General features: G+C 38.7%; 3 protein-coding genes across 5 annotated transcripts; 1 reads left to right on the top strand and 2 right to left on the bottom strand.

Moving 5' to 3' along the window:
- Window positions 1-2,894: 2,894 nt before the first annotated feature.
- LOC110721062 (serine/threonine-protein phosphatase 7 long form homolog) lies at window positions 2,895-4,753 on the bottom strand. The gene is made up of 4 exons (XM_021900178.1): window positions 4,556-4,753; window positions 4,328-4,447; window positions 3,796-4,230; window positions 2,895-3,714 (listed from the first exon to the last, which is right to left on the bottom strand). Exons 1-4 carry the CDS (start codon window positions 4,751-4,753, stop codon window positions 3,310-3,312), a joined length of 1,158 nt encoding a protein of 385 aa, XP_021755870.1. The 3' UTR covers window positions 2,895-3,309.
- Window positions 4,754-7,328: 2,575 nt separating this feature from the next.
- On the top strand, window positions 7,329-11,611 carry LOC110721098 (frataxin, mitochondrial-like). 2 transcript variants are annotated; one of them, XM_021900223.1, is made up of 6 exons: window positions 7,329-8,218; window positions 9,116-9,354; window positions 9,826-9,898; window positions 10,285-10,332; window positions 10,425-10,519; window positions 11,278-11,611. In XM_021900223.1, exons 1-6 carry the CDS (start codon window positions 8,180-8,182, stop codon window positions 11,405-11,407), a joined length of 624 nt encoding a protein of 207 aa, XP_021755915.1. In that variant the 5' UTR covers window positions 7,329-8,179; the 3' UTR covers window positions 11,408-11,611. The 2 variants fall into 2 exon arrangements, with proteins under 2 accessions (XP_021755915.1, XP_021755917.1); XM_021900225.1 differs by lacking the exon at window positions 7,329-8,218 and adding an exon at window positions 8,629-8,787.
- Window positions 11,612-14,497: 2,886 nt separating this feature from the next.
- LOC110721097 (calmodulin-binding protein 60 D-like) lies at window positions 14,498-22,206 on the bottom strand. Of its 2 annotated transcripts, none has more exons than XM_021900221.1 (9): window positions 21,881-22,206; window positions 21,452-21,626; window positions 19,817-19,892; window positions 19,242-19,300; window positions 18,379-18,872; window positions 18,126-18,286; window positions 17,676-17,879; window positions 16,747-16,984; window positions 14,498-15,563 (listed from the first exon to the last, which is right to left on the bottom strand). In XM_021900221.1, exons 2-9 carry the CDS (start codon window positions 21,583-21,585, stop codon window positions 15,007-15,009), a joined length of 1,923 nt encoding a protein of 640 aa, XP_021755913.1. In that variant the 5' UTR covers window positions 21,586-21,626; window positions 21,881-22,206; the 3' UTR covers window positions 14,498-15,006. The 2 variants fall into 2 exon arrangements, with proteins under 2 accessions (XP_021755913.1, XP_021755914.1); XM_021900222.1 differs by lacking the exon at window positions 21,881-22,206 and adding an exon at window positions 21,756-21,853.
- Between the last annotated feature and the right edge of the window lie 1,052 nt (window positions 22,207-23,258).

Genomic DNA, 23,258 nt, shown 5'->3' with positions numbered 1-23,258 from the left:
TCTACTCGTCCCAGTGGGTGGACTCCTCCTCCTCCAAACCCTATTAAAGGGTGGGAGGCCGGATGTATGCAGTCCGTCTGATATTTCAGTTTTGACAGACATTTGCTGCTGATGAGATCTGAGGAGCTCCCGGTATCGATGAGGATTCTGCCAACTCTCTGGTTGGCCACTTTACATTCAATAACGAGAGGGTCGTCATGCGGCCCCCTTATTCCTCCTAGATCCTCTTTAGTGATGACAATCTCAGGAAACGTATATGTGGACGGCCGTTCTTGGTGAACAGAATTTACATCTAACCGGATGTATGTTGCCCCTAATAGTGGGGCCGCCTCCTGAGAAGCCGCCTGCAATGGTGTAGACGACTGCATCATCTGTATCGGAACTGTCGGCCTGTTGATTCTTTTTGGCCGACTGCTTTTTTGAGGAAGTGTTCCCCGTAGATTTCTTGACATAAGTGTCAAGATCACCTTGATCAGCCAAGCGGTCTAGGTACCGCATGAGACTGATGCAGTCATTTGTGTGATGACCAACGTCATCATGATAAGCACAGATTTTGTCTTGGTTCCGGTTGCTTGCAGAACCCTTCATGGGGAGCGGCTTCTCAGTTGAGAACCGTCCCTTTATTTCTTTTAGGATACTCTGGTTATCCTTGTTAAACACATACTTTGGGGAGTATGGTTTGAATTCTTTTTTCTTTTTCTGAGTCGGCTGTTTAGAGGAGTCAGCCGCCCAGACCTCTTTTCTTTTCTCATCTTTGTTGGACGACTGTTTCTGTCGTCCCTCTCTATTGTCGAACCTCTTCCCGTCCGACTGTTTTATCGTACACAGATCAGTCGCCTGTATATAGGCTTCTGCTTCAATCAAGGCCTCTTGAAGAGTCGCCACCCTTTTTCGAACTAAATCAAATTTGAAGGTAGACCCGTCTTTGAGACCTCTAAAAAAGTCAGTATAAGCTACCTCATCCGGTAACCCTTGAATCTGTATTCTCATCAGGTTGAACCGCCTGATGTAAGAACGTAGCCCCTCCTTCTCGCCCTGCTGAATTGTTCCCAAATCAAGGGTCGTTTTCTTCGCAGGGATGTTCATAGCGAAGTTGGAGGCAAATAAGTAAGCAAGCGTCCTGAAGCTGTTTACACAACCAGTCGGCAGGTTGCCGAACCATTGCTGTGCAATTCCCTTGAGAGTCGCTGGGAAACACTTGCACCAAGTGGGATCATCCAACCCTTGAAGGTACATCAGGTTGGTGAATGCCATCAGATGGTATTCAGGGTTAGTAGTGCCATCATAGGCGCCTACTAGAACATTTTTTACTTTGGCCGGCTGAGCGGCTTCAGTAATTTCCTTGGAGAAGGCCGACGGCTGTTCACCAAGTCTAAGCAGCCGTAGCTGCCAGTCCATAGGTTGGACGTTTTTTGCTGCAGGTCCACCAAATGGAGGTGGCTGCATAAAATACTGTTGTTGCGGCACAAATGGTAAGTTTGGTACCGCCTGGGCACTATGAAAGCCGGACTGACGGGAGGTGCCGCCTGACTGACTCTCATGGTACGACTGAGTATGCCTCATTGAGGCATTTCGCAAACTGTCTTGAAAATTTGAAGTAGAAGCCGACTCTGATAATCGGTCACTCTTCTTCTGCTCTAGCAGGAGCCGAGCATCTGTGAACGTTTGCTTTGACCCGTCCGCCTGAATATGACGAACCGGTTTCCTATTTCCCGTAGGATAACGGAGTTTTGTGAAATCAAGGGCAGGTGGCTCCCGCTTCTTGGATTTAGGATGGGGAGTCGCCTCTCGCCCTTGAACTGGCTTCCTCTTCAGTGAAGTGGAAGGTTTCTTGGCCGACTGCTCTTTGACTGAAGCAGGCGGTTTTTTGTTGATCAACTCTTGAATCTCTCCCTTGAAGTCCCTCATGAAGGTCATGAGTTCGTTCCTTGTGATGGGAGCAGACCCATCAGTCGCCTGTTGCCGAGCAAGCGGTGCGCCTGCTGGCTCGCTTCCTGTTTGAAGATGCTCCCGTTCCCTCCTTTCGGTATGGCGGGTACGTCGGGCCCTTAGGGTCCCGTCTGGAGCTGTATGAGTTTCAACTTCAAATTCACTTTCGGTATCATGGTCCGACTGAACTTGAGGGTCGTCTAGGGGACGCCTCTCTTCTGGAGTCGGTACAGACTTGGATGCCATCTCTGAAGTACTCTCCCCACAGACGGCGCCAAATGTTTCGGGGTTTTCTGATGTCCTGCGGGAGAGTTACAATTCCGAGACTGGAACCGGACGCCTGTACCTGCAAAATAACGGAGACTCCTGAGAGCTCCGCCTCCAACGGTCAAGTTAGTACCTGATTAAGGAGTAATTAATACGGAAATTAAAGTAATGAGATCTCTCTAGGTGAGAGTGCTTAGTGTTGGTAATCTGCGTCGTTAGCGAGATTAGCCGGTTGTTGATGTTCCGTCATAACTCTGTTCTTCTCTGCTTGATTTCTTGATTTTTCGATTACCTAACTAATGAGGATTAATTAAGTATTTATAGCCTTGAGAAGCGTGCCACTCTCTAGGTTTAAGGTAAACCTAGGGCTGATCGGGCCTCTAGACTGAATTGGGCCTTGATGGCCGGTTTTCCCATTTGGCATGGGTGGACACGTGGCGTGTCTAAATTGGTCCGTAGAGGACGTATCTGTGATTGACACGTGGCAGGCTCCTGTTGGCCTTCGTGAAGGACACGTGGCGGAACCTGGTTGGTCCACTTGTCAGACGGTGATTGGTGGATAAAAATCCCCTAATCACTAAGCTTCCAGGGTAAATCGCTGTCTCGGACAGCGTTTTACCCCTGGTTTTTTTTTAAAAAAAAATTCAACTACAACTATTTTATATGTTCAACATAAAGCGCTGTCTCAGACAGCGCTTTATGCTTGAACATAAAACGCTGTCTCAGACAGCGCTTTATGCTTGAACATAAAGCGCTGTCTCAGACAGCGCTTTTCTGCTGGAAACAGCAACCAGCATCCAGGCAGAAAACAAGCTTCAGCAAACAGCTTGCATGCTGCAGTCCTCCAACAGCCACCACAACAGCCAGCTCCACAGCCCTACCCCACCACCGTCGACCACCAACTCCGCCACTCCCCACCACGTACCACCACCATATTCTGGGAGTTCCGTCAACTTTAAGCACTGCAGAAAACTCGAAACAGCCCAACAACAGTCCAACCACCAAATTAACTTCAAAGCACACACGGAGTCATTCAAAAAAGATTTATTATATTAATTTCATAAGTGTTATGTACATCATTACACAAAATAACAGGGAATACAACAGATAATACTAGCCCGACTCATTTATTCGGGGTAAAGGTCCTGCCTCCTGAGTGTCGGCCCTCCGTCTGACACGTCGCCGCCTGTAATGAGTGACGGTGGTGAATGGGTCTCGGGGCGGTGGGGGAGTCAGCTGACTGGACGAGGGGTCCTCCTGGGTACCAGAGGGCGCAGTACTGTGGATGTTGTAATCCTCTGCGTGTCTGGGTGACGTAGGATCACATCCACCGCTGCTCTGGCCGAGATCGAACTGTGAGTTGCCATCATGACCGTCCCGCCGGTGGGCGAGATGAGCGTGACCATATCTCCGTAAGGTAGCGACGCCCATATCTCGCACCTGCTCGACCTGGGCTCTAGTGGGTCCGCACTCAAGGGAGACTGATAGCGCATCAACCATCGCCACCATATCCGCCGCCTGCAGTAATCATCGATCAGTCAGATCTATGGCATACAAATATGGAAATTGTTGAAAAGGAGTAGAAAAATAATAACTCACATATCCGCTAATGATGTCATATGCTGGATGGTAATGTGTGGATGGTGGTGCGTAGCTGGGGTTGATGAAGCGTCGTGTGATACGCCTGTACCACACCATGTACGGATCGTCGGGATCCATAGCCCCCTGCATTAGATCACCTCCAACGATGAACTCCAACCGTTGCTCCCATAGCTGAAGGAAACGCCAATGCTCCAGCGCCCAGCTGGTCTCCCCCTTTCCCCGACGATCAATGCCGTGAAGCTGTACACTAGTGTCACACCCCTGTGGGATAGTCTGGCGTAGTCCAAACTGCCTCATGACTCGGTCGGGCAGGTGACTCTCCACAACCTCGAAACAGATCAGGGGGACCCTAGCACGCCACTCCGCCTGATGGTCTAGCAGATGTGGAGGCATGGCATCTACCAAGTCAGGTACATACGGGTCCCATGTCACCTGTAAATACACATCAACAGTAATATTATGAATATGTTAGTTCGCAACAAGTACAATGTTAAAACAAAAAAGCTAAAACTGTATTTTAAATTGTTACCTGGTCCTCGGTGAGTCGGTCTAGGGCGTCTCGGTAATACGGAAGATGGATCCCGCTCTTATTCCCGAACAACACGCCCGAGATGAGGAAGAACAAGTACGCCCGGGCGTATCTCTGAACCTGGGCGTCATCAGCCCCTGGTGGTAGCTCACGGAAAGTCTCACGGACCCAGCCGGTCCTCAACCCGGATCCCCTAATATCGGCGGGACCTGGCTAGACACCAAGTACCCGACCAACCAAACCGACGGGATCGACTAACGCGTGTCCTGTCACCGCAGACCCATGTACTGGAAGGCGCGTAAGAATCGCCACGTCCCGTAACGTAACGGTCGTCTCACCAACAGGTAGGTGGAAGGAGTGCGTCTCCTGTCTCCACCTCTCCGCGAGCGCAGTGACAAGCGCTCGATCGATCTCCCTATACGCCATACGGTGAAAACCACCTAAACCGACAAACTCGACGTACGCCAAAACGCGAGGATCGATTCCCCACCCCACCATGAACCTGGTGGTGTAATGCCTGCAAACGAGCTGATATTAGGGTATATGGCCATGAAACGCTGTCCCGGACAGCGTTTCATTTTAAAAAAAAAACAGGGCATAAAACGCTGTCTCGGACAGCGTTTTACCCATTGAATTTTTTTTTAAAAAAACCCAAGGATAAAACGCTGTCCGAGACAGCGTTTTATGCCCTACTGAATTTAAAAAAATACAGAAGGTAAAACGCTGTCTGGGACAACGTTTACCAGTTGAATTTTTTTTAAAAAAAAAACCAGGGGTAAAACGCTGTCCGAGACAGCGATTTACCCTGGAAGCTTAGTTTGGTAAATAGTTTTGCCACGCAACCATTTTTGTCAATAGTTTACGTTTAGAGCTCAAATTGGAAAAACGTTCAACTTTAAAATGAAAGCAACATGCATATTTGGTTTGGTGCCTAAAATTAATAGACCAAGCAAGCCTACTTGTCTGACTGTAACTTTGTCACTTTAATTAAGTTTCCGAATGAGTTGAAATGCTTAATTATTACAACTTGTACGATGACTAGCTATGAAAAGATTGATAATTGGGACCTCTTTAGCTCATGTCGTTGTACATACTACATTACTACCATTATGTCTTCTAACTTAACTTTTTCGATTTGGAATTTTATGTAATGTAATCGTGCAATTCTACTGGTTTAATTCGTTGACTATTCTTGAAACATCAAAGGTTACATTAGGGATGAGAGTTGTTTGTGTAATGGGAGCATCCCTATCGTAGATTCCAAGGTTTAATTTTGGTGTCCATTGAAAGAGTGTTAATTCGTTCCATCAATAATTTTTTTTTTTTTGAAACAATTCCATCAATAATTCGATAGAGTGTGCGTTGAGGGAAAAGTTAGAGTGTGTGGGCTAGGACGCTAGGTTGTCGTGAAGCCTTTTTTCATGAAAAATTGTGTGGATGAATGCGTTCTTTACATCTGAAATAAATGTACTTTTTTTTTAATTGCATTACTTTGTTAAAAAGAAAGTTTTAAATTAGTTACATTACTTTCCTTTTTAGTTAATAAACTCTCTCTATCTTTCTCCTATCATAAAGTATTAAAAATAGGTTACAAAAATACAAGACTAACATACTCCGTATAAATCATCCATTTATTGTTGTGTTACATATACTCTGTACTTTTTTTTTCTAAAATTTGTTCTTGATACTTAGATTTTGTTTATTCGCCTACTTTATACTATCTCTAACCCTATTTGTTTGGCTCATAGGCAAAATGTGCTTTATTAAGGATTGAATCAAAGCTTACAAGTGGTCATAGACTAAAAATACAGAACGGAGTAGAAAGCAAGGAGTAAACCATATGAATTCACCAAACTAATCTTCATACTCCCTTAAAAATTGCACCATTTCCTTATTTGGTATTATATCTCCACCCTCAACCCCATTTGCACACACTCAAAAAATTGTGAAAGACATGGATACCCCAATTGGTGCTTGCATGAGTTGCATCAACTCGAGGGGCATATACTTCACATAAGATTGCATTTGATATGTTAAATAAATCAATATTTGATTACTTCGTAGTATTTTATTTAGTCAACCTATCTTGAACTTAAGAGGAGCCCCACATTTATCTCCTCGATAAACATCTTCCACTTGTAATACCCCTCATGATTGCTTTAAAAGGATTTGATATATTACTCATATCAACAAGATGCATCTTCCTTTTAGGGAGCTCATATGCTAAGAATACTTCATAGTTAAGCGTGCTTGGCTGGGAGTAGTCTTGAGATGGGTGACTTCCTGGGAAGTTTTCTCGGGGTGCGCATGAGTGAGGACAAAATGCGCCAGAAGGACTTGTGTTTATTTGTGGGGACAGTTGTTGGCCCTCGATGCGCATTTTATGACAATAGGCCCCTCCCTAATTTGTTTGGAGTCGGGGTGTTACAAATGGTATTAGAGCAATCCTTCGACCACGTGCTGACCGTGGATAATTAATCCTATGTCAGTCGTCTAGCGGGGGAGAATTCTGGGGCCATATGGCCGTAACCAGACTGGATGTAACACTTTGGCTACCCAGTTGCCATTAGGCATAATACTGGAGTCCCTAGCTTTCCAGGCGCAACGAGGGCGTTGCCGTTCTCAAGTGGGGGTGTATGTAATACCCCTCATGATTGCTTTAAAAGGATTTGATATACTACTCATATCAACAAGATGCATCTTCCTTTTAGGGAACTCATATGCTAAGAATACTCCATAGTTAAGCGTGCTTGCATCTTCCTTTTAGGGAGCTCATATGCTAAGAATACTCCATAGTTAAGCGTGCTTGGCTGGGAGTAGTCTTGGGATGGGTGACTTCCTAGGAAGTTTTCTCAGGGTGCGCATGAGTGAACATGTGACAGATCAGTTGGAAATTGCTAGATTGCTTACATATGGATAAAGTAAACACATGTGTCAGATAAAAAGTGGAATGTAGGTCTTAACGACAGTTAAGCCTCTTTTAACCCTCAACAATCAGAGAGAGGGGATGAAGATAAGCAAAATCGACAAAAACTTGGAGTAAGTATTACAAATCATATATACCCACAACCATGCACCGCCCCAATAGCCGCTTCCTCAGTCGTTGAAGCCACCAGTCGATACCCACTCCAATCGCCGTCGCCTGATGGCCCACCACTCCAATTGTTGCCGCCTGAAGTTGCTAAACCAGCGCCACTACCGTCTTCGACACCGCAAAGCGACTTGCCCATCACCACCGTCTTAAAAACCGTAAATCTGAAACCTTAAATCGCCTTCCAGCCGCCATCGTCTTTGTCACCACCGTCATTTTGCAGGCTCCTTCCCCTTCAAAATCGAACAGTTTACCTTGGGTTACTTGTTGGTTAACAGAAGGTTGAGTTTACCTGAGTTACATTTTGGTTAACAGAAGGTAACTAGAGTCAAATTTTCCAACATAATGGCTGTTAACACTTCCCCCGCTCAATTTACTTGTATACCCTTACTCAGAGACGCGAAATGACGCATATACCCCCGGATAAACACTTAAAGTTTATCGAGGGGATAAACTTGAACTTCCTCTGAACTTAATTAGACTTATTTTGATTTGATTTGATTTTTGTTTTGGGAGACCATTAGTGATTTGTGTTTACAACAATACAACTAATCAAATACGCATGAATTGTACCAATTGATTGCTGGTGCAGTGGTAATTGAGTCTGCACTTGATAGGGTTCGATCCCTGCAATAATAATTGGAAGGGATGTGGAATCTAACCACCCGTAATTAATCCCGAATCCGAATCAACGTAGATAGATTAGTTGCCCTTGAGGTTTCGTCCGAGTATACCGCTTTGATGATTTTTCATACTCGATAATGGCGCTCGCTTCTCGCATCCTCTCCAAATCTAAGCAGGTCTATTTTCCAAAATCTTCGACTTATATGCTACTTTTTTATCTGCAATTCTAATGTGTTCCTTGAGATTTGTTCATGATCGTTGACTCATATATATGTTGTTTCGATTTAGGCTTTAGCATGAATTCGAACTTTACATTTTAAATTTGTATTTCCGAGAAATGGGGTGTAATTGAACAAATTCTGGCCTTTTTTATGAAACAATTGGTAGAATGAGATGTTGTCAGGGTTTTGGTTTTGAATTAGTAAAGAAATTGGATTAGTGGCAATGTGTTGTCGCATTTTGATTTTCCGTAATGTATATGATTTTGATTTTGTTGGAGCTGTTCATTATTGAATATTTTAATGTGTTAATGCATTGGTAATATGTTTGAGACGGAACTTGAAAACAATGCTATAAAAACATTTGTTAGTTATAATTGCAGCGATGTTTTTCTAATTGCTGGTTCTGGGATTTATACGTTTGTTTGGCTGCATTTCGGGGCTATGATTTACTTATCGAGTACTATTTTGAACAGGGCTATGATTTACTTGTCGAGTATTAGCTTGAGCAGGGCTATGATTTTGGGGTATGGGAGTTGTAGACATATTTCCTTGCTTGGTCTGGGATTTATATGTTTGTTTGACTGCATTTTAGGGCTATGATTTACTTGTCGAGTAACAGGGCTATGATTTTGGGGTATGGGAGCTGTAGACATATTTCCTTGCTCGGTCTGGGATTTATACTTTGTTTGGCTGCGTTTTGGGGCTATGTTTTACTTGTCGAGTATTAGCTTGAGCAGGGCTTTTGTGCTTTGAATCTTGTAGTTTGTTTGTAGTATTGCTGGCTTTCCAATAAGAATCCCTGATTTCCTAGTATTTCTGTTAACTTATCATATGTTGTTGTGATTTCTACAGATGTATACTATTCAGACTGTTTTACCCAAGGACAATGTGATTCCTGCTCGTTACTATGTCAAAGAAGCTGCTCCCGCTGCCAAGGCTCCTAGAACTGTCTGGAATCTTCTGGAACCATCACTTTCATCTTCTTCTTCCTCTTTACCGCGTTCTTTCTACACTGCTTTTCTTTCCTATTCTAGAACTTTTTCTACCAATGTTGTCGATGAATCTCAAGTTCCTGCTCCCATCGATTATAGGTACTCACTCTCATTTTTTTTCTCAGTATGTTGTACTTTTTAGAATTTAGGGGTTTTTAGGACCAATTTAGTTAATTAGATAGGGGTTTTTTGAGGCCAAATTTAGTTAATTAGTTTGGAACTGTGGAGAATTGAATTGGGGATTGTTTTTGGATTTAAAGTGGTAAAGGAAGTTGCTGATTTAGAATTTTGATTTGGTTTGGTTTGAATTTGAAACCCTTTTTATTGTTAGAATTGAAAGTATACATCTTTTTGTTTGTATAATTGCTGTGCTGCTGTTTGATGGTTTGTTTTTGTTTGTGATTATACACCTTTTTTTTTTTTTTTTTTTTTTTTGGTCGAAGAATATTTGTTCAATTTGATGAAAAAGCAGCTCAAGAACAATACAAATTCCTTATTGCTAGTCACTGATGGTGTTTGTGGTACCAGTATATATCGATGCGATTGTGATAATAATTGATGCAAAAGCAGTTCTGTGCTTCAGGAAGACGAGTTTCATCGGCTAGCAGATTCCACCATACATCATCTGCTCGAGAAACTCGAGGTAATTATATGTCAATTGGTATTAGCTGATGTCTTCCTGCTATGCCAATTGTCTTTTAAGATATTAAGTGCATTGCAATTGTTGTATGACAAGTGGGAGTGTAGGTTGAAAAGGGAGTAGAATGTGAGGGACTGAGGTGCAGTCTTTATTTTGTTGACATCATTGCTTTATTATTGTCTAGAGTAAGATGAGCAACAGGGGTAAAAATTACAAATAATAACTTTTTTTAGTATGCAGTGCTCAAGATGCTTTATCGTATGAGTATGATTATTCTACAATTCTATATGGATGTATGGTATAGATATGAGCAATGCACTGGGTTTTCAATAATTGGTTTTTAGATTGTAGGTATATTTGTCTATTGACATGGCTTTCATGCTTGGCAGGAATATGGTGATACTGTTGATATTGATGGGTTTGACGTAGATTATGGGGTAAGAATTGTTTTGCTCCTATATTATTTTGCACACCGGCATGCATACATCTCCCACACAGAGTGTTAAATTAAAAAGAATTTTAATTGCAGAATGAAGTTCTCACCATGAAACTTGGGGATCTGGGCACTTACGTGGTGAATAAACAGACGCCAAACAGACAGATCTGGTTGTCTTCTCCAGTAAGGTAATTAAGAACATAGTATTCTTGCAATCTTGCTTATATTTATTCCCTCTTTAGTATTACGGAGTACTAGGCATGATAACAGCTACTTGCATATCATGAATACAACTATCTTAATTAGTACTTCATATTAGACTGGTATAATTATTGGCTGACATAAACTATTGTGCTGGTATTATAAAGTGGCTTATAGTTGACATATTGTACATGACTCACATATCTTCATATTTATGTATGTTTATTTTGAAGTTTGATGAGTGATGCTCATGTCCATAGATGTTATACTTCACACTGAGCATCAGTGTGCCATGGGATAGCAGTTCCCCACAGTTCCCAATATAACAATATTCTCTGCATTTGTTTGTGCTGCGGGAGGATGATGATATTTTCTCTTATCAGTCCTGTTCTTGCTGCATCATGTGTTATTACTGGTAATAATGTCACTCCCACTGCATGATATAAAATTCACAAAAACCCATGCTGTAATGTCCCAAAATGTTGCCCCATTCCCAAAAATGCTAATAGAACATGATTGGATTTCCCACAATATCCTCACTGGAGGTTTACAAACTATCAGATACAAAGTACGGAGTAGGATTTTTTTTGGGTGAAATTAGCTTAGATAATTTGTTTTATTCAGAGTCTAGCATTCACTCATAGTTATGTGCATTAATTTCCTTTTTCTTCCTACTGTTCGTTCTATCTTCTTAAAACACCCAAGCTTTTTAATCTGAACGGACCTTTTTAATATAATGTTTCAGTGGTCCTTCAAGATTTGACTGGGATCCCAGCTCTGAAGCCTGGGTTTATCGTCGAAATAAAGCAAATTTGCTGGGAATTTTAGAGGTCGAGCTGAAGCAGCTGTGTGGTGAATCTGTCAAACTCTCTTGATCTTTTATTCATTCATTTGTGTTTTGTCTGTGTAAGGGAACACCACATATTCCCGAGAAATTCTATTATGCAACTAGGTATACCAAGAGATAGGTGTACCTCTAAAAAATTGTAAACATAATAGTTCTTTTCTCTCAATATAACTATGTACAAATGTACAATCGCATTCCCTCCGAATATGAAGCTTAATCATTGCATCACCCATTTCGTTGTTCCTAAGTATTATAATTGGCTTTATTTGGCTTTTCTTAAAGAACAGAATGTAAAAAGAGTGGTGCAACTTAACCTTAGTTAACGTGTAGACTAGAAACTATGGTCAGCATAATTTTTGGAAGATAATCAACTATCACTTTCATGATAACACCTTATCTTCTTCGAGTCTGTTTGGCTAATTGATTGCTCCATGACCATACTTGTTTTAAGCAAGTTATTAATTTGTTATTTATATTCTTTTTTTTTTCTTTGTAAAAATTAATATGTATAGCGAAAACTATAATCGAGTATTAAACGTTCGTTTGAAACATTAATGTCGATCTAGAGTAAAATCCTATTGAGGTTATAAGCAAGCTTGTAACTCAACCAAATGTTCTTTTGAGCCGATGATTAGAGTCATTCAGCATTGGTTTTATACTCTATTATGTCCCTTTACATATACTTCATATAGGACTCTTGATACATATTATAGGGAACCTATTTAATAAAAAGTTTAGATGAGGATTAGAGCTCCATTTATAAAAGGCTCTTGATACATATTAAGGAACCTATTTAATAAAAAGCTCCATATATATAATTGATTTATTAATCTATATCAATGGTCAATTGGGCATTATACATTTATACGTAGATCATAAGTTAGTTTATGACCTCTAATCCGATTTCTACTTTGACCCATGATATGATCGAATGTGATGACCTTGTTTTATTTATTTTTGGTACTATTATGGGGAGTTCCCACCGCCTTTGGCGTGTGGACTAATCTCCTGCGGGAGTTTGCAGGGGTACCTTAAAGGGCAGCATCCCTCCCAACTGGGGTTTTTTCCATAGCCAAGGCTCGATCCCGAGACCTTGGTTAAGGATGTGATGACCTTGTAAGGTTAAATGACTAACATGAATAAGAAATATGCTCGCTCTAGCAAATTATTCATGATCTTCACTCTTCACTCACTTCCATCTTACTATCTCAAATTATTACACCCTTAATCGATATTAATGTTTTATGCTACAATTACATTTATTATCTACCCTGATCAATACGTTCTCCAATTTCTTAAACAAGTTTAACTTTGACTTTATACTATATTACTATTTGTATACCTCTTTTTGGTTCAAATAATGCAGCCCAATATAACAGATACTATCAAAAATCACCCCGTAACTCCAAACCAGGACGGCAGGACTTATTTGCATCCACTTGGCCAGCTGGACCCTCCAGCTAGTTTGACGAAAGCGAAGCGATTTTTTTTTTTTTAAGAGGATGACTATGATTAAATCTCAACCCTCACAGTTTATTTAATCTAGTATTTTTTAAGCTAAACACTTAGGAGTAAGAGGGGTGGTAAGGGAATCCTTATCCCCAAACACTCTTACTTGACAAGATTCGAACCACAACCTCTAGATTTTTATTTTAATGTTCAATTACTGACACTATTTCACATGAATAAATGGAGGATGCATGAGATTTTTATTACCATACGAAACTTGAGATCCAAATTCTAAATTTTACACCAAAAAGTTTAGCAACTACTTGTACCTAGCAAATTTAGTTAAATAGTGTAAAGATGAGTGCACCAAAAATGAGGAAACATGGAAAGAAAAATCCAAATGAAAAAGATTAATGACTAGGAAATTAAAGATGAAAAATAATTCAATTCACTTATCTTATTCAAATAAATTAAAGGCATTATACATACTGACAAATAAATTTGATTTAACAAGATAAATCGCATTAATAGAGATAACATCACATTTCTCCATCATAGTAATGCTATCAATACCAGACTTAAAAACCAAATTCTTAACTCTAAATCACATCAACTAGTGCTACATTAAACATATTTGATATGATATGTTCTCATAACTTAGGAAACTTCAAATATTATTAACTTGGACCGATTGTAGGAGCTCCGTAATAGGGCTATATGGGGAGTTCCCCCATGTAACAAATATATATACTTAAGCACACAACATGATGATGTGTTATTTTATTCTTCGTGCTCCTATGTGCATGACAACACGTCTTGCCATTCTCTGTACTCCTAGGTGCATGGTATAATCGACCTTCTAACTAAGTCGACAAAAAAAGATAAATTTGATGAGCGTCTCTAATTATGCCTTAGCTTACTGAAACTTAATTCAAGCCTTGATCTTATCTCATGCATATATACCATTAGCATAGATTTTGTCAGGCCAAGCGAATCAGCAAGAGTACGTAAATGCTACGGAAATTTAGCTGTCATAGTTCATAATACATGGGGCCTTTAAGATATATATTTCTTAGTAAAGTAGCAAAACTTCTATTTGGTTATTAATTATTTTTTGGTTGTATTAAATTCTTTACGTATGTGCAAAGTTTCCTTACTTTTTACTTTCCTTAAAAAGTTTAAACTTTAAATATACTTGTATTAAATATAGGAAAATTCTATTGTATAGTGTAAAATTTGAAGTGTGTTGTTAATAATTTTGTAAATGTATCATGACTTTTTAAAGATAGTTTGCATAAGGAATCAACTAGAACGTAACAGTTACACTTTATATGCATCATCTCTAATTAATTTCGATTTTTTTTTACAAGATAAGGAACCAACTCGAACGTAACAATTCCACTTTTGATACGTCATCTCTAACAAGTTCCGATTTTTTTTCACCAGACTTCAACTCTCACGGTTTTTTTGGTCCACTATTTACAGGTTGGACACTTTGAAAGTGAAGGGGAGAAGGTAAGAGATCCTCACCCTCAATGTGTCTCTAAGAGGAAATCAAACCCCCAACGTCAAGGTTATAAGGTATAGTCTTTCTCTTAAACCAAGCTTAGCTTGGTGAAAATATTCTGATATTGACACATCTTTCCATATAGCCATGGCAATGTACACCTAATAAGTTGCCTCGTTGTAAGGCCAAATTCATTTCAAATACGATAACTTCTTAATGCTGTACCATAGTTCAGGTTGATTACATACACTCTTACTATAATTCTGCCAAAGTTGAAAACACAAATTTTCTTAGAAAATACAAGACTACATAGAGAATTAGTCTTTCATTAGAATTTCTCCCTATAGTACAAGTACATCATGGATGGAAACAGCACCATGCATTACCTATAAAATCCCAAACTCGCGACAGACAAAAGTTACGACGAAGGAGGTTCAAGTTAAAATACAAGGTTACAAGAATTACAAATCACTGTACAGGAGGAAACTGTACAAAAGACATATCTATGTCTGCTAGATCTCAATAATAAACAGCGAAGTCAGGCCAGATTTGACAGCTACTTGCGGTAAATGCTATATACTATTATTCCTAGCAGAATATGCACCAAGGGAACTAGTTGATGGTACCTTTTCTGTTGCAAATTTAGCCGACAAACACACTTAATCAGGAGCTCAGTCATCCAACTCCACAAGCTGTGCACGCCTCTCAGCTGCTTTCTTCCGGATAAAGAAGCCCCACCTCATAGCCGCCTTGATCTTCAACCAACCAACAACAGCTTTGCCTGAACGACTACGATCCTCCTCAAAACTATTGTAGGTAGATGGTGTAGGCATGAAAGATGGGTAAGATGAAAAGGCTTCATCAGGCATATTTACATGGCCTCCCATGCTGAACAGTCTCAGCAGCTGTTGCATATCATCGCTCTCAAGTAATTCGTGACTTCTGTTACGAATGTCATCCTCTGAAATTTGGTTTTGTGACCAATCATCATATGGATTGATATTGGACGGTTGAGATGGTTGTACGACCTGAAATTCAGATGCAGAAGGTCGGGGAGGACCCAAGGCCAATCCTGCCCTGCTATCATTCCCAGTAATATGGGTTTGTTCTGAAATGCCACCGATCAGATCATGCTGAGAGAATGAGGTGTTCTCGAACTGATTATGTAAATTTGAATTTATCAGCTGTGATTGATTCTGAAATCTGTTTACCATATTATCATTATAACCTGCAATCACACACAGAATTCCAATAAGTATTAGATTGTTAAGGCCATATGACGAAAAATGGATAAACAATCACATAATCTGTATGAAAATGAAGAAACAACGAAATCATGTCCAAAAAAAAAAAACAACCTAACCCCTTTTTAAATACACCCCCCCCCCCCTCTCTCTCTCTCTCTTCCCTTTAAGAACCCAAAGTGCAAAACAATGAATTGATTGGGTTTTTTTAAAAACCTTGCAATAGAATATTCTTTTCTCTATTTTTCTTTGGAAGGCCATTCATGGATATGAGCTTATGAATAGTTTTCTTTAATTTAGTGTCCCGATTTTTTTCTACTATTGGGGAAAAGGAAGCCCCCGAATCATTTATGGACTAAGGCTTTGTTGTTGTTGTGGGGAAAAGGAGGCAGGGGTAGAAAGAGGGTTTATGAGTTGTCAGCCTCTACCATATCTGTGTGTATTTAGGATAGTGGCAGCCTCAGCCTTGGCCACCAGCCACAAATGTTGCCAATCCATCCTCCAAATAACAGTATATCAGCCAAAGTGATGTCCAAAGCCAAGCAAGAGATTTTTTTTTTTTTTTTTGAAAACAAAGCCAAGCAAGAGATTAAGGCAAAGATACGGGGACATATTTTACTAGTTACTCCACTTGTTCCTACAGTGCTATTACTGCTATATGAGTTAATTCACTTAAACAACAAAAGCCTTATTTGGTGGCCAAAAAGAAAAACTCTTGCTAGTTTGGTATTTACTTTGTTGAAAAAAGGCAAGCGACGACATCTTTGGCCTATTTTCTCACCAGGATGCATTTTTATCAAGCATGTGTTCACAAATCAGGGAGTTTTGTAGGTACAATAAGAGTGGATTGGAAGGGCAGGAAAAGACTAAAGATCTCTGAGCCAAGTTTCCTCTTAAGCTATCCCTAGTTTCAAAAGTACAGGTCCTTTGGGCCCAATAATCACCATTTAAATTTTTTTTTTTAAAAAAAAAAGATAAAATACCATCCTGCATTTTAGAGTGGAACTTAGAGATTATTTTTTTCTTTTTCTTTTTTAAGGTAAACAAAGCAACAGTGATAGGCACCATAGCCTAAAAGATAAATCCAACAAGCAACCGACATAACCTAATTTTTTGTCTTTGCAATCTTAGTTTAGATTCCACTAGTTAATCTAACTGAAAGCTTACCTGGAGCCACTACATTATTCTCCAACATTGCCTGCTCAGAAGAAATAGCAACAGGCAACCGAGGTAAAGCCAACTGACTATCGACAGGATTTGAATAACTGATTGTATTCATCGATAGTTCATTTTGAGATGAGCGAGTCCTCCTAGTTTGTTTGGAATTCAAAAGTGCCTTTCCATCGTACTCTATGACTTGATGCCAATTGTCATATGCTTTCTTCACTAGGGCATCAACATATACCTGAAAAGGTATCAAAAGTCATATTTACGAATTACATCCAAAGTGATCACAATTAAATTTCAAAGGTTTTCCCTTAGGCCAAGGTCAGTTAAGGGGTAGGGGGGATCGTAGGTAAATCATCCTACAAAATTACAACCTATTCTTACTAAGGAACAACAATAGACAACTTTATACCGAAAAAAAGGGGCACAAATTCACAGCACATCAATACTATAAATCAAAAGTCTAAGAATGAAATTCAATTCTTTTTATGCTTGTTTTTTTTCCTTTGGTTTAAGCGATCACAGTTCACAGCAGAATACAAGACAAAGAGTAGCCCCTAAGCGAGTCTCAAGCAAAAGTTACAGAGCCCATGGAGGAGGTAGCCTAAGGGCCCACATTACAAATCACTTTTCAACCCCTACTTGAGGTTGAAATCCTCATCCTCAAGGTTTTGGGAGCAGGATTTCTACCACACAAGCCCACATCCTCTCACTTTTGATTTAAAGCAGGTAAATGAATTGTTAGGTATGGACAAATGTGGTTAGGACAAAGCAGCAGAAAGAAAACAGCAGTCCACAAGTCAGGCATGACAATTTAGATCATTTTTCAAGAAATACATGAAGCTGAGGTTATTTCATGACACGAAGAACAAAAGGAACTTAGTATCTCCACCAAAAACAAGAACAAAACTGAAAGCAGCATGACTAACCTTTTGACTGTCTGAGAGAGTATCAGCAGAACAAAATTGGTCTCCAGCAATTAGACCACTCAGCTCATATATATTATTGAATGCCACACCGACATTTCTTGCATCATCAGAATAATAAACATACAACTTTCCGCTCAGAACACAAGTCTTTGCATGCTCCATTAGAGCATCCCACATCCTATTAGACATGCCACTTCCAAGGGTCTACAAGAAGAACAACGATGTATCAGTAATATATTAGCAACAATATAAAGAAGACTCGGGACTAACAATCCCAGTTGATAAAAAGTCTAGTCATACTCAAGGTTAGGTCAAATAGACTTCGCTCACTAAGAAATTCAAACAAGGTCCAGTTCAGGTCAAGCTTGAAGATTCACTAGTTCAATAACATGGAAGATGAACGAATGGGAAAATAACAAATAGCAAGAAATATCACAAGGATGCACTAACAGTTCTTAATTTTTGAGAATCTCTGACTGCAAGGCGGAGAAAATCCTCCACAGAATAAATCCCAGCAGAATTCAGCCTCTTGTGGAAAGATCCATCTTTCCCAATCTTCTCCAATCTCCAAACTTCATCATTAAGGGCCGGAGGATAGTGCTTCTTATATACTGGACCCAAAGAAAAAGGAGAGAGTAAATTGTAAGAATCAATCAGCAATAGTCAAAAGCAACCAAAAGGAATTCACAACCAATGCACTTACATTCCCCTCTGTGATCCTTGACAGTAAAGGCTTCTGTTTTTGCCTCACGTATACGCATTCCCTCACAATGTCCAGTGGACACCTTGAGGCCCAGCCTGAACTTCCTGCTCCTTATCCAGCTTGAATTATCTGTGAATGTAAGTTCTCCAAGTGTTCCTACACCTTCTTTGAGATTGACATGCAACTCCCCATGTAAAAGTGGTCTCTTTCCATCACGTTCCTTTACAACATGGCTTTCAAACTCTTCTTGTGACCAATCTTCATCATCTTCATTGTTAAAATCACCTTCAAGCACAACTACTTCAAGCTTTGTGGATGATTCAGGCCCAGAGGTCACCACATGACCTGTGTTGGCATCAATTAATACAACATGGATTGCAGCACCCTGCTCTCCTTCAACTTTGCCTCCTGTGAACAGAGGAAGTGATAGTTTGGATCGGAAATGCAGCTGCAAGTTCCTGCCATCTGACCCTCCAATTCGCTTTGGCGACGCACTACATTGAGTACAAGAAAAAAACTTACTCCATATTTAAAGGAAGCATTAACTTAGTGTCATATTACATATCCTTTTTCGTGCAAAAATTTATTACAGAAAAGGAGAAAAAAAAAAAAAAAAACATGCACAAGCTTCATCCAACTATCCAAGATAAAGTTAGTAGGTGTTATAAGCAAGCTCAAGATAGCAAAACTCTTGAATATGATGTTGCAAAGCTTCTCTTAGATGTAAGAACTGAATTTTAGTCAGATTACGACTACTTGAATCTTTGTCAGATGAATAAGACAGATTAAAACTGTGAACATGAAACAGTTCAAAATGAAGATTCTCATTCAACAAAATATTAATAATATCATATATGGCTTACCTCCCAGAGATTTTGGCAGGAGCTATCCTAGCCAGGGCACGCTCAACTTCTTCACTGACCTGATTAATCCAAATATGAGAAGCCACTCAGCTAATGAGAAAGAGTATCTTGTAAGAGCTAAAGGAAATCTGATAGAAAAAAATAATGCAAACAAGAACCTCAAAGACAAACATTGAAGGATTAAACCTTTCTTCCATATTTTATGGGCCAGGAGTAAGCACAGAATTTGTCCTTTTTTATTTTTTTTAATCCCAAAACAAGTATCAATGATCAGCATTTGAAAAAAAAAAAAAAAAAAAAACAAATTTAAGCATGCTACTTAATGGTCTGAAAGACGTGTGTCAGTGCGTGTGTGAGAGGAGCAAGTGACTAACTGCAATAATCAACATCATCCAAAATATCCACGTAGAACTCCCCTAACTATATAACCTGAGACGTTTATCAAATTTTCATCAAAAGGAAACTCATGACCAAAACATTGAGAAAAGAGGTAACCCACCACCCAAGTTGAAAAGGATAAGTTTAAAGTCAAAGTTGATGAACATAAATGTCAGCTGAGAAGTCATTTATCTTACAACTCTACGAAGTATAGGTTCCAATGACGAGCAAAGTCTCTGCAAGCTGTCCACCTTCAAAGCTTCAACAATCACACTGCAAGAAATGCATACGATTCAAGAAGTGGACCCAAGCCAAATTTGAGACAATAATCAAAATTCAGAAAATGATTCCACCACCACAAGATGACTCAAACATTTGAAGAAGAATTTAATTTGAGAAAGCGGTTGCAGTAGCTGAATATTAGTCAGATATACAATTTATAAATTTGGTATAATTAGATCAGTAAAATTCACATTTATTGTGAGTTCATAATGAGTTATTGTCGAACTGAATGCTAAGAACATAATTAGACATGTAAGTGTCTCGTCCAAATTTTTTTATAAATATATAGCTTCAGAGACTCATTCCTCTTCTCTAGATCACCACAGAGTTCACAACATACCTCCTCCATTCATCTAAAAGTCATGTACAATTTTATAAAAAGCAGGGGGGGGGGGGGGATAATGCTCAACTAGTGCCTTCAACATAAACTCCTGAGAGATTATTTAAATGCTTACAATTTTCAAAGACCAAAAATTGAGGGAAGTGACAAATCAGCAAGTTTACAATCAAACTCAAAAGAAAAGAAAGAATTCAATGGTCAAATTGGCCTTATGACATACCAATTTTGATTACACAAAAACAATATAGCATACACTCTAATACATCTAATGGATTCTTTTTTAATACCGAAGAGAAACTTTGGCTTTGCTTTTTAAAGTTTATAACACAAGTAGACTTCTAGAGTTCTAGTAGGGAGATATTAGCTTACATTCTGCTAACAGTAAGAAAATTTTATATCGCCATTTACTGGGGCATCCATTCAAAGCTTATAACACTTTTCCTTCCTCCCCGCTTTAGACGGGTAGAAATAGAAAGAGGGGGCACAATTGGTAATGCTTTGATTATGTCGAAATGAAAGCCCCGGGGATTAATGAGCGTAAATCTGTGCACGAGCTTATGCAAACTGGGAACATATCTTCAGGTTTCGGCAACCAGGGTACAGTCATAAAACTCGTAACAAATAACGTTCCAAATACAATTCATGTATCCACTTAAGATTACTTTTTTACTTAATGTAAGAAAGCCCTAATGTATACTTTATACAGCTCCACGAGCCTACAATCAATTCTCTAGCATGTCGAATGATATTTCGTACTAACTGGATATAAATAGTTTTAAACACAACTTCCATCAGAAGCCATACAAATTATGAGAAAGGGAGCTTCCCAAGAACCTTCTGTGTATACATAGGAAACAGATAATCCAAACACACCACTTTATTCCAAAGAACTTTATACTTCTATAAATATCTCACATCAAACAAATATTGAACAACTCCCCACATTTACATCCTCTTTCTACTTAAACTTCCCATCATCAATAACCAACACAATACTTCTTATGAAGCAAAAACAACAACCAACTTTGTCCAAAATACAAACTTTTTAAGCACAAAAGTAAAATTACTGATTCATACCAAAATCAGATGCTCAACCACCCCCTTCAAACAGGCAATTACCACACCCCACCCTTCAATTGCAAACATTAAATATTAATCCATTATAACATCAGAACAGAAAATCATCAACCATATATGCTCAAATACAGACCTAGCTAAAGCCGGCCGCTTTCGCTCCGGTTGATCATCATCACCGCCACCAGCACCGCCGCCGCCGCTACTCTCCAAACTCCGCTTTCCCCTCATACTATTGGATCTCTCCATAGACCTCGTCTGTCTCTGCATTTGACCCAACCAATTTGTCACAGCACCTTAGATTCACAGATCTGTACCACCAAATCAGACACAAATTTCAGTTCAATTTTTGCTTAAATTAACAATAACCCATATCAATTTCTCACTCAAAATCACAAACCCATATGCAAGAAGACACCAAAATCACAATAAAAACCTACCCAATTCACATTTCACCTTGAAAAAATTACCCAGATGCAAAAACCCACCAAATTCCTAACAAAAAGTACCCAAACACAAGAAATTCATAAACTTTTAATAATCAAATTAAAAAATTAAAATTTACCAGAAAATTGATTACTTCAGAAGTAGCCAACAGGTGAGATTAAAGAGACAAACACTAATTATTGTGCTGCTGAAGCACACCAAAAATAAGGAGGAGAGAGAAAGAGAAAGAGAGAGAAAATAGAGTTAATGGATTTTGTTTAGAGATGACTTTGACTGTTGAGGTGAGCTGAATCAGTTCTTTTTTTTTTTAGATTTTTTTTTTTGGGGGGCTGCTGAATGCTTGTAACAGTACAAATTGAGCTGAGTATAATACTAATATCTGATCATAGAAAAATAAAATAAATGACAATAATTCAATAAATAAATAAATATCTGCTTTTTCTTTATTGGTCACTGGAGAGTATTGTCGTTGAATCTTTGCCGTTGATATTTAACGATCTTGTCATCTTTTTTCCCTCTTTTGGATTGAATTAGGTAAGCCTTAGTCTAATAATAACTAAAAACCTACGACAATATGATTAGGAAATTTGAACCACATACAACATTAAGGTCACTAAGGACACTAACTATCTATGCTTTTGAAATCTGTTAGAAAAAAATTTGATGTTTTGCCGTCATCATAAGGGGATTAAAAAAGTTAATCTCGAATTTTTTTTTTTTGAAATATCTTTAGAAATAAATTTTTGATGTTATGATTTATAAAAAGAAAAAATGTAGTCGAATTACATTGGATGTGATAATTGCCGCTCGATCATTGAGTGCTATAGAGTTGGAAAGTGAGATGAGAAATAATTTTTAGAATCATCAATGATGATGATACTCACAAAATCTTCAATTTTTTTCTAGATAGTGTTGACGACGTAAAATTATCATCTTTGATACTCGTACATATATATTTGATATCAAGAAATCAAGCCTCTTTTAAAGTTTTTGAAAGAGTTAAAGCTTCATAATGAGGACAACACTATTAGAATTTATGAGTAATAAGTTGTGTACTAGTATTAACTTTACAACTCATCAAAACTACAGGAATCATTTATCTGGACTAAAGAAAATTATCAAAAATAGTAATCTTCATGGATTGTCGAGATATATAAAGAACGACATTTTAATACTTCAACTATATACGATACATAAATGTATAATGAATGAACTATATATGACAATTCTTCATATTATATACATTAAAGCTAAAACAATTGCTTGCACTTTGTTTGATTCAAATTATTTGGCATTATTGCATTAACATACATGAACATGATGAAATTATTTTAACTTGTTTGTGCTTATTTTTCTGAAATTGTTAGTGAAATTATCTTCATATATTTGAATTTATTTTGTCCAAATTAAACTAATTTTGAATTATCTTAGCTTATTTATTAGAAAAAAGCTTAGAAAAAGTTGAACATTTAGAGACCTCGCACAAATTCTATCCT

This window comes from Chenopodium quinoa, unplaced genomic scaffold, assembly GCF_001683475.1.
Source record: "Chenopodium quinoa cultivar QQ74 unplaced genomic scaffold, ASM168347v1, whole genome shotgun sequence".
Classification (NCBI taxonomy): domain Eukaryota; kingdom Viridiplantae; phylum Streptophyta; class Magnoliopsida; order Caryophyllales; family Amaranthaceae; genus Chenopodium; species Chenopodium quinoa.
Note: the sequence above shows the minus strand (reverse complement) of the source record. Positions and strands in the feature narration are given on the sequence as shown.